Here is a 14,605-nt window from a genome sequence, read left to right as displayed (position 1 = left end):
ATGAGCAGCTCTCAGATCCAAAGGTTTATTGAAAGACTGGCAAGTGTAGCAAATTTGAATATAAATATTACTAGTAGTCTGTTGTTACTATAGCAACCTGAGGAAAGTGACTTGAGTGCCTAACGTATCTCATCCCATGCTAACTCTACAATCCCACTCCAAACACAAGATTACAATATTGAGTAGTTAGCGTGTGGGTTCGGATGCAGCAAACTCCGCCACCGTTGTTTGATTGACATGAAAATCACAAGGAAAAAATAATAATAAAAATGTACCTGGGAGGAAAATAGAAACCTCTGGAGAAGCAAAATAGACTCTTTACAATATGATACAGAGCAAAAATATAAATATCATCTCTGATGACCTCATACGAACAGGAGTTTTTCTTGAAGACAATAATCAAAAACAGCAGTTCAAGCTAACAAGCTAAGCTAACATTTTACACTATAATCTTCAGCATTTTCACCATTTAAGTTTTCAAGCTAATATAAGATAAATAACACATGGGAATGTCTCTTTGGAGTTTTTGGGGGAGCAGCAAAAGCAGACAAAAGTTGTGTTAGAAAGTAGGATTATCTCCTTCTATGTATAACACAAATACCAAATACAACAACTACAGCTCTGTATGCTATATAAACACCTGAGATTACTTCAAAGGTTTCAGTTTGATTGACAATAGTATGGAAACAGATACATTACATGAGGAGCGCCTTGACCATTCAAGTGTCAATGTCCTCGTCGCGTGATTGGTTCTTGTCCCCGTCATGTGGTTCATTCTTGTGCATATCACGCGGTTGGTTTTCGTCTCCACCACGTGATTGGTCTTCGTCTTTGTCACAAAATTGGATCTTGTCCTCATTACATAACTGGTTCTTGTCATGTAATTGGTTATAGTTCCCGTCACATGATTGGTTATTGTCCAAGTCACAAGATTGATTATTGTCCAAGTCACAAGATTGATTGTTGTCTATTTCATTTGACAGTTTTTTGTCCTTGTCAAATGATTGGCTCGTTTCCTCATTATGGTATGTATTCTTATCCAGGTCACGTGATTGTCTTTTGTCATCTGATTGGTTCTTGTCCCTGTCATGTGACATGCATTCAGCATGTTTGAACATCAGGATGGAATTGTAAATTTTGAGAGCGGGTCCCAGTTTGATCGACATGATTCTGACGATGTCTCGCTGGGTGAGCAAGAGAAAAGACCGCCCATCTATTTGCTGGAGAGAGTCAGAGGCCAATCAGATCACAGCAACGTTGATACTGATCTACAGGTAGTGATCAGTGGCTTGTCTTACCTCATCGCTGAATTTTTTGGCCAAGTCTCCGCAACCAGGCAGCGACTCGATAAACTGTGACACCTGCAGACAGATGGTGGACAGGTCAGAGACACACATGATGGTCAGAGACACACGCTAAAGGAGATACAGTAAACCTGCTGCACGCTCCAGTGCCGCACAGCATTGGCGTGAACCCCGGTGACTCCTGGCAGGAGTTTGCGGTGTTGCTCCCAGCAGAGCGACGGGTCGCTGCCAGGCTGAGCCGTCACGGCTGACAGGAAGACGGACTGGTGAAGGACAGCCTGCAGGCTGGACTCTTGAGCTGCTGGGAGAACAACACATTGTTTGAACTCAAACACTTCTCGACAGAGCAGTCATAATGTAACGATGCCATACTGTACCTGGACCGGTGCCCTCCTCCTCTTCCTGTTTCACTGAGAGACAATTTGGAGCCTGGTGTATCCTGGGGGCGGAGTCACAGTCAAAAGGTGAACATAAATGTGTTCTAACACACCTTTACATCGATCTGCACCAAAATATAATTGCGCCTTATATTAATAAAATATTTCTGATTCTGATTCTGATATGGCCATGCATGTAAATTGTATCTGTTGTTTGTCTCACCTGTCACTTATTCGTCTTCTTTTTATCAGAGGAGACAGCGGGAAGTCTTTGCACTCTGTCTTCACCTCAATGCTCTCCCTGCTGGACAGGCCAGTCACATCATAGATGTCATATCCTCCTTGCTGTCACACTTTGCTCACATTAACGTAAAATTAGGGGTGTCCAGATCCGATGTTGATATTGGCTTGCATCGAAAAACTCCTGCAACGCATTTGCCATATTTTCCGGACTATTAAGCACACCAATATATAAGCCGCACCCACTAAATTTAAGAAGACAATTTTTTATTCCATATATTAGCCGCACTGGACGACAACTCGCAGATGTATACGTTGTGAGATGAGTTATTTACACAGAAATATTTTGTAAATGTTTATTTACAAACCTTAATTGTTTTCAAATGGTGCCTGTCACACGGCAGTATAACAGCTCATCAAACAAAACCGAAGTCATCGTCATGGACCCACTAGCTGCGAAAGCTAGCTCTCTAATCAGCTAAACACACTCAATAACTCTACGATGGCGTTTTGGTGAATTTACTGAGAAATTTGTGAAACTGAAACGATACATAAAGAATGCCGTTGTAAGTTAATAATACTAACAGACACTTGTAAACGTGTTAGCATATTAGCTAATGCTAACGACTCCAGCTTCATTACATTAGGATAGTACGTAGAAATATGCATGAAAACACTGCTACAGACATCACAAACGGGACGATTTAGTAAGTACGAATAGTTTTAGTTATATTGTAAAACTTACAAACGTGCTTGGAGTAATAAATGAAGACTCCATACATGTAGAAACACTTTGGACGACAAGAAGACAGAAGGGTATTTGTACTTCCGGTCCAAAGCACAAAACGGAAGAAAATACTGTAAACGTTCACCCCGCAGCACCTGCAGTGAGCAATTTCGTCCGACAGATGGCGCCATAGCACAAACAACAACACACCTTTTCAGTGTCTCTGCTTGTGTTTAATGAAAACTTTTTATTGAATACAAAACATTACGGCCGTTAGCGAAGAAACATCCATAAATTAGCCATACCGTTTTATAAGCCTTCAGGGTTCAAAGCGTATGAAAAAAGTACCTGTTTATAGTCCTGAATTTACGCTACTTGTCCAAAACTGGACTACCAATGAACATCTAAATGTCCTCCAATGAGCACATAAGACTTTGTATTTTATTGTACTTTTGTGAAGTTATTTACAAAAGGTAAACATGGTAGTTTACAGGCTACACAACAGCACACAAATTAGACATACGTAATTGAACAATAATAGTATCAAATAATTATAGTTGCATATTACTTAAAGGCAGAAGCGCATTAGAAAGTACCCAATACCAAACGTGTCTGAATTATTAAACTTATTGTATCATGAGCAACTTAATAAATTATTGTAGCCACGAGGTGTCGCCAAGAAACAATTACATCTCAGCTTTAACTTAAAGACAGCATAAGTCCATTCCTGGAGGTCAGTAACAAATAGGTTAGTGTTGTTCATACCTACCATTGCTCTCTGTTTGAATAATTTCACTTGAGCAAACCTTTTCAAACAGTTCACACTTTTAATAAAATAATAAAATTATGTATGATTTCTGCTGATATCGTTTCTGATTAAAATAGGTATCGGCCAATACTCAATGCTCCAATATCGGTAGTGAAAAAGTTGTATCGGGACACTCCTACTTAAAATCACAACAAATAGGAGATTACCCTTCTGACTGGTTGCCATGGTGGTGCATAGTGACAGCTCCAAGCCTGTCAGGAACCACCAGCTCCTTGCGCATGTTGATGTCCGAGTAGGGACATCCGAAGGCACTGGGACACATACATGGCGACTCAGCACGTAATACAAAAAAAGCCCCATGATTCAGCAGATGTGTACCTGTGGTGTCCTGTGTATTTTGGTCCTTTGATGTGTCCCACTCCTCTGCAACCAGATGTGGGACACACGTCCTGAGAAGGGGTAGACCACTCTGTAGTGCACACAAACACAAACACACATTGAGTGACAAGGACGAAGTAGACTTGACTCGCTCAGACCCGACCAACTGACCTGGAGGTGGTTCCAGTGGGTGTCCTGTGCGTTGACACCAACCGACTGGATGAAGATCACACAAGTCGATGTCACACCATACGTCAAAGTGATGCGACCATCCGTCATAGTGCACCTATACACACAAACACACACGTACATGAGGCTACAGATCGACAGGTATAAAGTCACATGAACATCAGTACCTTCACTCTGTAGTCGTCTTTTGCTGTTACCGTGGCAACACGGATCAACATTGGGTTCCTCTTATCGACCGCCTCCAGTCTTTGGTTGATCTGAAAGCCGTGTGGACCTCTCTGATCGGACACACAACTTCATTACCTGATTGCCAATCATCATTGACAACATTTCCTCTACTCTTTCAAGGGTTCCCCTTGATTGTCAACATGCCTGTGGTGGTGAGGGCGTTGCTAGGGGCGTGGTCAATATCACAATTTGCTAAGATACATATATTTTCTTTAAAAAGGCAGATCAATTAATACATACATTTAAAACAAATCTGTGTTATTATTAATTAGTATTATTAACATATATGTTGTCTTACATAATATCATTTTGCTCTATTTTTCCATATTTGCTGCTTATTGTATAACAGTGGTCACCAACCTTTTCAAGCCCAAGATCCCTGGTCTCAGCCAAAAACCAAAGCAAGATCTACCCCTGTGTCAACTATATATATATATATATATATATATATATATATATATATATATATATATATATACGTTTTTTTGTTACGAGATATACATATATATATATATATATATATATACACGTTTTTTTTGTTAGTTTTTTTAAGACAAAGCTTTGTGTCGTTATTGGCTGATGTCAACACTTTGGCTTTTTGTCATTGTGCTTCTTGCTGTTTTCCGAATTTTTTGCTGATGTTTTTTTTGGGCCAATGACATTCGAGTCATGGGCCACAGATGGCCCCTGTGTCGCACTTTGGGCACCCCTGCTGTAGAAGCTACCTGTTTATGGCCACTATAGTTTTAGTACCATAGTATATTTCTTCCAGTCACATATGGGACGCAAGTCACATGGTTTTACGTCAGCACCAGAATTAGTAAAATCAGCTGTTCACCTGGTGGTTTTTTTTCCTGTGGCATAAAAGAGGGGAAGTCCTTCTTTAGCTGCTGCCTTATTTTATCATATATTACTGTTTTTGCACATGTCAATGTTTACTTTAGTATTCACAATAAATCAACACAAAATCCGTACTTTGGCGCAATGTTCACGCAGTCACGTATGCTTCCCATCGCAGGTGAGCGATGACTGTCATGGACTAGTAGTTGAGGTAAGAGTTGTTTGATGTTGGATGCTAGAAAATGTCCTATTTGTTCCAACAGTCAGACATTCAGTCATTGTTGCAGCGTGATGGTTTATGAGCATGTCATGCAATGCGTGTTTGCAAGACGAGCGCGTATAGCGCGCGGCCGCGCTTGGGAGGTGTGGCTGCGGTGTCGAGAGCAGCTGGATGTGAGGCTGAAGAGAGAGAGAGAGAGGCAGAGGCGTGGGGATGTCACTGATGTCATATTAATACTTTTTTTTCTAATATTTTCGCGATTGACTGGTAGGCACGCAAAGATGGACTGGTCGATCGTGAACGACGGGTTGGCGACCCCTGTTGTACAATGTACTTTGCTAGAGATTTCTCCAATTATTTTAGTCCCTTTCTTTATTAAAAACAACTGGCAAGAAATCTAGCATCTATTTCTGGTGTTATTGGAGACTGTACTCGTGTTTACAGACTACTTCTGTCACTCTATGAGTCCGGGATGAGCAGCGAGAGCTGCAGAGAGCCTGACGTCACACTTGCTTTGCACTGCTTGGAGCCTTTCTCTCCTTAAAAGCCGTCAATGTCATCATACATTTTGTAGATCGCTGTCCGCGGATATATCTCGGATATATTAAAGTATGTCTACATCGCACACATGTCGCATATGCCCCAGACAATCTTTTGCGTATTGCTTACGTCTTCACAACATTCGGTTTCGGCAGCACTGGTGGGGCGATCTAAGTTTTTTGGTCGGCAGTCAAATTTTCAGTACATCACTCGTCAATAGTGCGCAAATAATAAACTATATATATATCCATTCATACTGTAACTACTTGCTGGTGTTAATGTGTATGTTTGTGTGTTATATGTTCATAGTTTCCCTGGTCCTGAACACACCGTGTTGGCGGAGAATGAGTAAGTGTTCTTGAATGTGCACATGAGGGATTACGTGTTGGAATTCAGCCCGTTGTTGGTATAAGATTGGCAATAAAAGTTAAAAAGAGCATCAGACTCTTTGTGTCTTCCTCTGGACGCTACAATACAGTATAATACTTTAATTTGTTTTTACATTAAAAAAACGTGCTTTTTAAAGGTGTGGAGGATAATATTTTGCTGTGGCAAGCCGTCACAATTAAATACATTAAGGGGAAACCCTGTCTTTCTTTCCTCTCCTAACTTCTTTGGTTCGTCTCCTTCTCTCCTCCTCAATTTTGTTGAGTTTATCTCACCCTCCTTGCTTCTTCTTCTGCATCCTTGCTTCCTACTCTGCTTCCTTGTTTCCTCTTCTTCTTCCTTATTTCCTCCACAGCTTTCTTGGTCTCCTCCTCTGCCTCCTTGTTTCCTCCTCTACCTCCTTGACTTTGTGTTTCCTCCGTTACCTCTATGTCGCCTTCTCTGCAAACCTGTTCTTTGCCTTCCTCCTTGTATTCTCCTCTGCCTCACTCATCTCCTTCCAAGTCTCCTCCTCTCCTTGTTGTCTCCTCACCGTAGTAAAAGCTGATCTGGGAACAGCGCTGGATGCAGTTTCTCGCAGGTATTCCTCCCAAGTGAAGTTCTCTGGGTCCGGGTGATCTATGGATAGTATTGATTATTAAGTATTGATCGATTAACAACTGTGGTGTTAATGTGGCGGCGTACCCTGCGGCGCGGTCAAAGGTTGCGCGTGTTCTTGACACCAGCTAACATGGTGAATGTACGGACTGCTGCTGTCACACCTGAATCAATAATCAATTAATCAATTCCTCTGGGATCAATCAAAGCGTTGCCAATGAAGATCTCACCAGTAGTCGTAGGAGTTGTCCCAGTTGTCAAAATGCACCAGGAAGCGGTCGTCGATGACATCAGCGATGGAGGCGACACAAACAAGTCCTGGGTTTTTTTTGTCCACCGCCTCCAACTTCATCCCAACACGGAAGTCACATGACTGACGAGCAGAAAGACGGATGAGGAGACGGACAGGAAGACGAGCGAACAGACAGGCAGACAGACAGGTGTATACTAACATCCGTGCGACAGGTGAAGAGGGCTGCGGGTGCCGCCTGAGCTCCGGTGGACTGAAGATACTGCGGCCAATCAAAATCAGCCTCACTGGAACCTTGAGAGACAGGCGAGTGAGGAAAGTCACGTGATCCATGTGCATTGTTAAGGTGGGCGAGGCTATGTCCATTACCTTTGGGTGGGTGGAGCCTGTGTTTGTTGTCTTGACACCACCCTGCTGGTTTGATATCAGCCGAGTCGGCGTTTACCCAGAAGTCATAGCATTCCGAATAGCCGTCGATGTGAAGACGCAGCCGGTGGCCAATCACCTGTCAGAGAGCATATTAGTCAGTAATAAAGCTATTTATTTCCAAATTTCCAAAATTCAACCTGTCTTGTATACTTAAAATGTTTGTGAGTAGTATATACTGTCTGTCTGTTACCTCGGCAACAGTCAGCACACAGAACATGGAAGGATGCACCGGGTCGATTCCCTCCAGCTTCATACCAACTTTGAAACCATTTTTCTTACTAGGAAATGATTGGCACTAACAAAAGAGACAATTATCAAATGATCAATCTATGTACAGTATTAAATGTGCATTACCTGTATAAAGAGTGCCAGAGGAGCAGCTTCAGCATTCTCCTGGTTGAGATACTGTTTCCATGACCACAAACGTCTCCTCACGTTCACTAAACAAACATACACATCCAATATCATTAATCTAGCAACACACACACAAACTTTTACACAGGTGGAGAAATGCGTGTTTTACCTGGAGCGCTGCTAGCTTTGTTCTTCATCTTCTTCAAAAAGAACAAAAAAATTACACACACACAAACAGTAAACTTTTTATTTCAAACATGGTACGAATTGTATTGTTTATGTGAATTTGAAATATGTTAATTATTTTCTTCAATAAACAATAATACTGCATATATAATGTCTCCATCATGGCTGCAATTTGCAATAATTGAAACAAACAAACTCATCTACGCCTTTTCAAAATAAATAAGCTATAACTACAAACATGTAAATAATGGTCACTGTGTTGCCCCATGACCACTTGAAATCCAAGACGACCAAATTACTACGGAAATATTAACTCAACAATTATATTCTCCTTATGTGTTTCAAACAATTGTAAACTGAAAACATCAATTGGCTTTTATTATGAAGGACTGATTGGTAACACACTGCGACATCATCGTTAGCTTGCCATCCCGTTTAAAAGGAAACCGACGCAACTAAAACGGAGGCTTTATTCGCTCCTGTCCGCCGGGTTCTGGACTTTTGTGTGCGCGTTGGGCCCTCAGGGAGACCCGTTGAAGGGAGACGGAAGAGCGGAGAGCTCGTATAGCGACTTCTGGGAGTTCAAAAACGGGCCTTACCGTGTCCGAAGATCCGCGACTGCCTTGTGACAGCAACAACACAACACGGAAACGCTGTAGGCGAGCTTCTAACTACGCATGCGCTGCGGAGAGCGCGTTGACGACATTCGGGGCTCATCCGAAGTCCGAACAAGCAAAAATAATTGACTTTAAGTTTCTATATTTGTTTTAAACTTGCTAGACCTAATGAATACACTCAAAGCAAACTAAAAAAAATAAAATGTTAAAGGTCATTTTGGAGAATGTAAAACCAATAACCGTATATTACAACACAAACCATCAGGTCATTAATTTTTTGTCAATTAATTAATCAACATATTTATCATATAATACAAGCACATATCTATCTATGTTTATTTATATGCTTGTTTCAGGTTTTTCTCATAAATCCAGTTGTTGGTCCAAATATGGGAATAAGAATATTCCATCAGTGTGGTCCAAGCTCCTCCCTCTTCCCTCCTTCCATCTTTTGCTCCCTTCCTTCTCCACTTGGACCATCAGGAGCCAAACCAGCCGGAGGTGAGTTTTCCTTCCCTATGCTACCCTTTATTGATCTCTGATCAGCGCTGACATGATGACATATTGATAGTGGTTGACATGATTGTTAATCGGGATGATTCGGTGTAAATATTCCTGGCAATAAAGCCATCATTGTGAATAACATGCATCCAACAGGACAAAAGTGGTGATTAGTTAATGTTTTTAGATCATTATTGTAAAAAAAAAACAAATCAAATAATTGAACAATTTTGTGTTTGAAAGCATAATAAAGTAACATAAACATAAAGTGTAGAAAAAATAACATGGTCAGATTACAGACAGAGGGCCTGAGTGAAAACTCTTCCATGTGATTGGCTGCCAGGATCCATTTCCTCTTAATGGACACTCAGCTGCAGCTAGCGTTAGCATCTCACTTGCTTCTCCCCTGAGCACACACACACACACACACACACACACACACACACACACACACACACACACGCGCGCGCGTAATGAGATCAATATTACAGAAGTGTGTGATTTCCTTTGACATGTTTCTACAGGATGTTGTCATCTCTCTCCTCCTGCTCTGGCCCGCCTCCACCTGACCAGACAGCGACCTCTGACTCCCGGCACATCACCATGGAAACGTACTGGCGAGAGGTCCAAAGCATTGAAGAGGAACGGGAGGGAGATGAGGAGGAGGAAGAAGAGAGGAAGAGTATGGACGGTAGGTAAGAGAGGAAAACAACAACAAAGTGGGACATCTCCTTGTCAATAAACTCTTTGTGTACCTGCAGAGGTGGAGTTGGAGGAGGCGTGGCTAACAGAGGCGGGGTTATCGTCGTTGGTGACGGGCTTGACGTTGGAAGAGGCTCCGCCACCGGCCGAGGCGCTCCTGTCCACGCTGACGCACCAACAGGCCGCCACCGTCAAGGCGAGACTGGACAATTACAAGCACACCATGAGGGAAAGGAACAGACCAATCAGGGACGTGCGAGACGTTTTTGCGGTATGACACCCAAAAACTTTAAAAAAAAAAAAAGATGGAGCAGTCAGGCTGTCTTGACACTGTCTCTCCAGTCGGACTCGGAAGCAAGCCCCGCCTCTCCCAGTCAGTGCACGGAGTCGCCGCCGAGTCGCTACCATACCACCACCAAAACTATTCGCCGCAACACAACATCAGGTAAATGTCCTTCATGTCTTCTCACCTCTCACTATAAATAACTTGATTTTTGTTTACAGTGCGACCCAGGCTTCCCAATTGTTATCTACCTGACGACACGCTATTCCCCGCTAACACGCCGCCCTCTTTCACGCACACTTCATCGCCTGCCCCCGGCCAGGAGAGGCATGCTGATTGGCTGGTGCGTGACTGTCCCTACTCTGAAGGTGTGGCTGAGCATAAAAGGGGCATGGCGCATTGTTGGGATTGCCTGCGTTTCCAGGGAGAGGACAGCAAAGACACGCCAGTGAGATGGACGTTTTTGAACTTACACATGATTCATGTTGATGTGTAATGCGTGTGTGTGCGTGTAGTTTGTCTGTCCACCTCAAGGGGTCACTCTGGCAGACGACCTGTCCTCAGGTGACTTGAAGCGACTGGGCTTCATCTGCCACATCGAGCTCTCCACCTTCCTGCAGGCTTTGGGCGTGCAAACCAAACGCACCCGGCCGACACGCTCCAGGGGCTGGGGTGCGCTTCATTTTCTGATGAAAGTACCAACCAGGTGTGAAAAGTCCTTCAAATCTTCCCCTTCGTCCTTTAGACGGCGCCGTCTTTGGCGTTGCTCTCAACACGCTGTTGGAAAACGACAGGAGGAAGTTGCCGGGGGTCAAAGTTCCAGTTGTCTTTCAGAAGGTGAACAACCCTAAAAAATAGAATGATTATCTTTGGTGGTATTTAATTGTGATAATCATTTGGAATGCATGAAAAAGTGAAGAGGATAACGTAGCTCCCTTTGACCAATTTGACATGTATTGAAGAGCAAACTGCTCAATCAGTATTATTACTGCTGATGAGTTCATCGTAAACAACGGTAACACGCAGGACTAGCAAAATTTTAAAATGTTTGCAAAACTCAAAAAAGCTGACTGTTCGTACTTCAAATGCAGCAATTTTGTGGAGTTAATGAAAAACAACATTAGGCGGTTGCCTACAGCCACACCTGTTAATGCAAATGTGAATTAATTGGTTATTTGTACTGTGTGTGTGTGGTTAATAGATTGATTAATTTACGGTATATACAAACCTCGTTTCCATATGAGTTGGGAAATTGTGTTAGATGTAAATATAAACGGAATACAATGATTTGCAAATAATTTTCAACCCACATTTAGTTGAATATGCTACAAAGACAACATATTTGATGTTTAAACTGATAAACTTTTTTTTTTTGTTGCAAATTGTCATTAACTTTAGAATTTGATGCCAGCAACATGCGACAAAGAAGTTGGGAAAGGTGGCAATAAATACTGATAAAGTTGAGGAATGCTCATCAAACACGTATTTGGAACATCCCACAGGTGAACAGGCAAATTGGGAACAGGTGGGTGCCATGATTGGGTAAAAAAGTAGATTCCATGAAATGCTCAGTCATTCACAAACAAGGATGGGGCGAGGGTCACCACTTTGTCAACAAATGCGTGAGCAAATTGTTGAACAGTTTAAGAAAAACCATTGTAAACCAGCTATTGCAAGGAATTTAGGGATTTCACCATCTACGCTCTGTAATATCATCAAAGGGTTCCGAGAATCTGGAGAAATCACTGCACGTAAGCAGCTAAGCCCGTGACCTTTGATCCCTCAGGCTGTACTGCATCAACAAGCGACATCAGTGTGTAAAGGATATCACCACATGGGCTCAGGAACACTTCAGAAACCCACTGTCAGTAACTACAGTTGGTCGCTACATCTGTAAGTGCAAGTTAAAACTCTCCTATGCAAGGCGAAAAGCGTTTATCAACAACACCCAGAAACGCCGTCGGCTTCGCTGGGCCTGAGTTCATCTAAGATGGACTGGATAAGTGTTCTATGGTCTGACGAGTCCACATTTCAAATTGTTTTTGGAAACTGTGGACGTCGTGTCCTCCGGACCAAAGAGGAAAAGAACCATTCGGATTGTTATAGGCGCAAAGTTGAAAAGCCAGCATCTGTGATGGTATGGGGGTGTATTAGTGCCCAAGACATGGGTAACTTACACATCTGTGAAGGCGCCATTAATGCTGAAAGGTACATACAGGTTTTGGAGCAACATATGTTGCCATCCAAGCAACGTTACCATGGACGCCCCTGCTTATTTCAGCAAGACAATGCCAAGCCACGTGTTACATCAACGTGGCTTCATAGTAAAAGAGTGCGGGTACTAGACTGGCCTGCCTGTAGTCCACACCTGTCTCCCATTGAAAATGTGTGGTGCATTATGAAGCCTAAAATACCACAACGGAGACCCCCGGACTGTTGAACAACTTAAGCTGTACATCAAGCAAGAATGGGAAAGAATTCCACCTGAGAAGCTTAAAAAATGTGTCTCCTCAGTTCCCAAACGTTTACTGAGTGTTGTTAAAAGGAAAGGCCATGTAACACAGTGGTGAACATGCCCTTTCCCAACTACTTTGGCACGTGTTGCAGCCATGAAATCCTAAGTTAATTATTATTTACAAAAAAAAATAAAGTTTATGAGTTTGAACATCAAATATCTTGTCTTTGTAGTGCATTTAATTGAATATGGGTTGAAAATGATTTGCAAATCACTGTATTCCGTTTATATTTACATCTAACACAATTTCCCAACTCATATGGAAACGGGGTTTGTACATACACCATTAGCTGTTAGCATCCTAACTCATGCTTTGTGTGTGCGTGTGTGTGTGTGTGTGTGTGTGTGTGTGTGTGTGTGTGTGTGTGTGTGTGTGCGTATGTGTGTGTGTGTGCGTGCGTGCAGTTGTTGAGTGTTTTAGAGCAGAGTGGCTTGCAGACAGAAGGTATACTCCGGGTGCCAGGATCAGCTGCTCGACTCAAGGTAACGCAACACAAACATTGCAACCACTTCAACGCCACATATATATAAAATCATATTCAATGCAACATTGATCTACAGCTGAACGTGTGCGTGTGTATGTTTGTTTGTAGTACCTGCGCAGAGAGCTAGACAGGTGTCCAGAGGGGTTCGACTGGTCCAAAGTGAGGCAGGTAGACGCTGCTGGTCTGCTCAAGCTTTTTATCCGAGAGCTGCCGACTCCTCTGCTGACACACACACACCTGCCGACCTACCAGGCTGTACTGGGTACCAACACACACACACGTGCAAACACACTAACAAACTAAAGCTGACAGGTGTGTGTGTGTTTGTGTAGGTGTGTCATCAGCGGTTCACCAGGTTCAGGCGCTGCAGATGTTGTCGTTGTTGCTTCCTGAGTCGCACAAAGAAACTCTGAGAGTGAGCGATGCCTTAAAGGCTCCGCCCCCTGACTCTCCCTGCCGCCATGGTTACAGACCCTCCTCCTCTGTGCCTCTTAGGCTCTGCTGGTGTTCCTCAGTAAGGTTGTCTCCCATCAGGAGCAGAACAGGATGTCTCTCTGGAATGTCTCCATGGTCATGGCGCCCAATCTTTTTGCCCGCCATCACCGTGGTAACAAGCGCTCCTTGGCCAAGCAGCAGGAGGATATGGAGGAGGCGGTGGGCGGAGCCGACCTGGTACGTCTGATGGTGGTGAACCAGGACGTCTTGTGGACGGTGAGTCCGAGTAGCTGGGTCCGCTTGTGCGTCTCGTTGATGTGCTTCCTGTGGCAGGTGCCCAACTTCCTGTTGGCGCAGCTGAGACAAATGAATAAAGCGTCCAATCACAAACTTGGGCTGCCACGTCCTGGACGTCTGCTCAGGAGCAGAAACGACAAAAACAAGAAGCAGGTGAGACGTTTGACGAGGACGCTCACCTTTCATTTTTGCTTCGGACTTGATGGCGCGTGTGTGTGTGGTCAGGTCACAGAGCTGTGTGACGGCGTCATCAAGGTTCACGCCCCTCTCCACACTAAAGTTTCCATGGCGATACAACTTGACAGACAGATGAGAGCCAGAGATGTCACAGCTCACTTTAAGTGTGACAACAGGTACACACACACACACGGAAAGTCCAAACATCACGTGACGAGATCATGTGATCTCCCTCCCACAGTGGCGTCCAGCGCCTCTACGAAGTTGGAGGAAACATCGGCGAGCGTCGTCTTCACCCGGATTGTCTCCTTTTGGACGTTTACCACGTCAACCCTCGCTGCGATTGGCTGATCAAGCACTGACACGCCCACTTTTGATCCTCTCATGATGTTGTGTTGGTTCTTGCTGCTAAAAAGTGTCGTTTTCTACACTATGAATCCAATCCAATAACTTCAACGCACGCAAGCTAATGCAGTTCAGACCACCAAAGGTGCTACTGTACGTCTAAAGCTCCGAAGGTTTGTCAGCCATATTTGAATTACTTGTTTTTTTCAAAGGTTTCTTACATAAACTCGCTA

At 43.4% G+C, this 14,605-nt stretch overlaps 2 protein-coding genes and 1 long non-coding RNA gene across 5 annotated transcripts; 1 reads left to right on the top strand and 2 right to left on the bottom strand.

The window, feature by feature from the left end:
* Positions 1-11: 11 nt before the first annotated feature.
* LOC133609605 (lethal(3)malignant brain tumor-like protein 4) lies at positions 12-8,664 on the bottom strand. The gene is made up of 18 exons (XM_061965358.1): positions 8,615-8,664; positions 7,999-8,029; positions 7,830-7,915; positions 7,666-7,770; positions 7,416-7,551; positions 7,249-7,340; positions 7,027-7,169; positions 6,884-6,960; positions 6,732-6,817; positions 4,152-4,262; positions 3,967-4,081; positions 3,796-3,886; positions 3,624-3,728; positions 1,905-1,985; positions 1,682-1,743; positions 1,436-1,605; positions 1,299-1,361; positions 12-1,220 (listed from the first exon to the last, which is right to left on the bottom strand). The coding sequence occupies exons 2-18, from the start codon at positions 8,024-8,026 to the stop codon at positions 720-722; spliced, it is 2,052 nt and encodes a 683-aa protein (XP_061821342.1). The 5' UTR covers positions 8,027-8,029; positions 8,615-8,664; the 3' UTR covers positions 12-719.
* Positions 8,665-8,771: 107 nt separating this feature from the next.
* On the top strand, positions 8,772-14,478 carry arhgap28 (Rho GTPase activating protein 28). Of its 3 annotated transcripts, none has more exons than XM_061965355.1 (15): positions 8,772-8,897; positions 8,989-9,133; positions 9,658-9,828; positions 9,895-10,106; positions 10,178-10,280; positions 10,340-10,566; positions 10,634-10,790; positions 10,864-10,955; positions 13,039-13,116; positions 13,227-13,380; positions 13,451-13,533; positions 13,614-13,829; positions 13,911-14,003; positions 14,076-14,203; positions 14,269-14,478. In XM_061965355.1, the coding sequence occupies exons 1-15, from the start codon at positions 8,835-8,837 to the stop codon at positions 14,387-14,389; spliced, it is 2,043 nt and encodes a 680-aa protein (XP_061821339.1). In that variant the 5' UTR covers positions 8,772-8,834; the 3' UTR covers positions 14,390-14,478. The 3 variants fall into 3 exon arrangements, with proteins under 3 accessions (XP_061821339.1, XP_061821338.1, XP_061821341.1); XM_061965354.1 differs by having other exon boundaries at positions 13,887-14,003; XM_061965357.1 differs by lacking the exon at positions 8,772-8,897 and having other exon boundaries at positions 8,985-9,133; positions 9,658-9,824; positions 13,887-14,003.
* LOC140678953 (uncharacterized) lies at positions 9,614-10,919 on the bottom strand. The gene is made up of 3 exons (XR_012050553.1): positions 10,647-10,919; positions 9,889-10,037; positions 9,614-9,747 (listed from the first exon to the last, which is right to left on the bottom strand). It is a non-coding gene; the product is annotated as an uncharacterized lncRNA (long non-coding RNA).
* Positions 14,479-14,605: the final 127 nt, after the last annotated feature.

This window comes from Nerophis lumbriciformis, linkage group LG07 (assembly GCF_033978685.3).
Source record: "Nerophis lumbriciformis linkage group LG07, RoL_Nlum_v2.1, whole genome shotgun sequence".
Taxonomy (NCBI): Eukaryota; Metazoa; Chordata; class Actinopteri; order Syngnathiformes; family Syngnathidae; genus Nerophis; species Nerophis lumbriciformis.
This window is presented reverse-complemented; position numbering and strand designations above follow the sequence as displayed.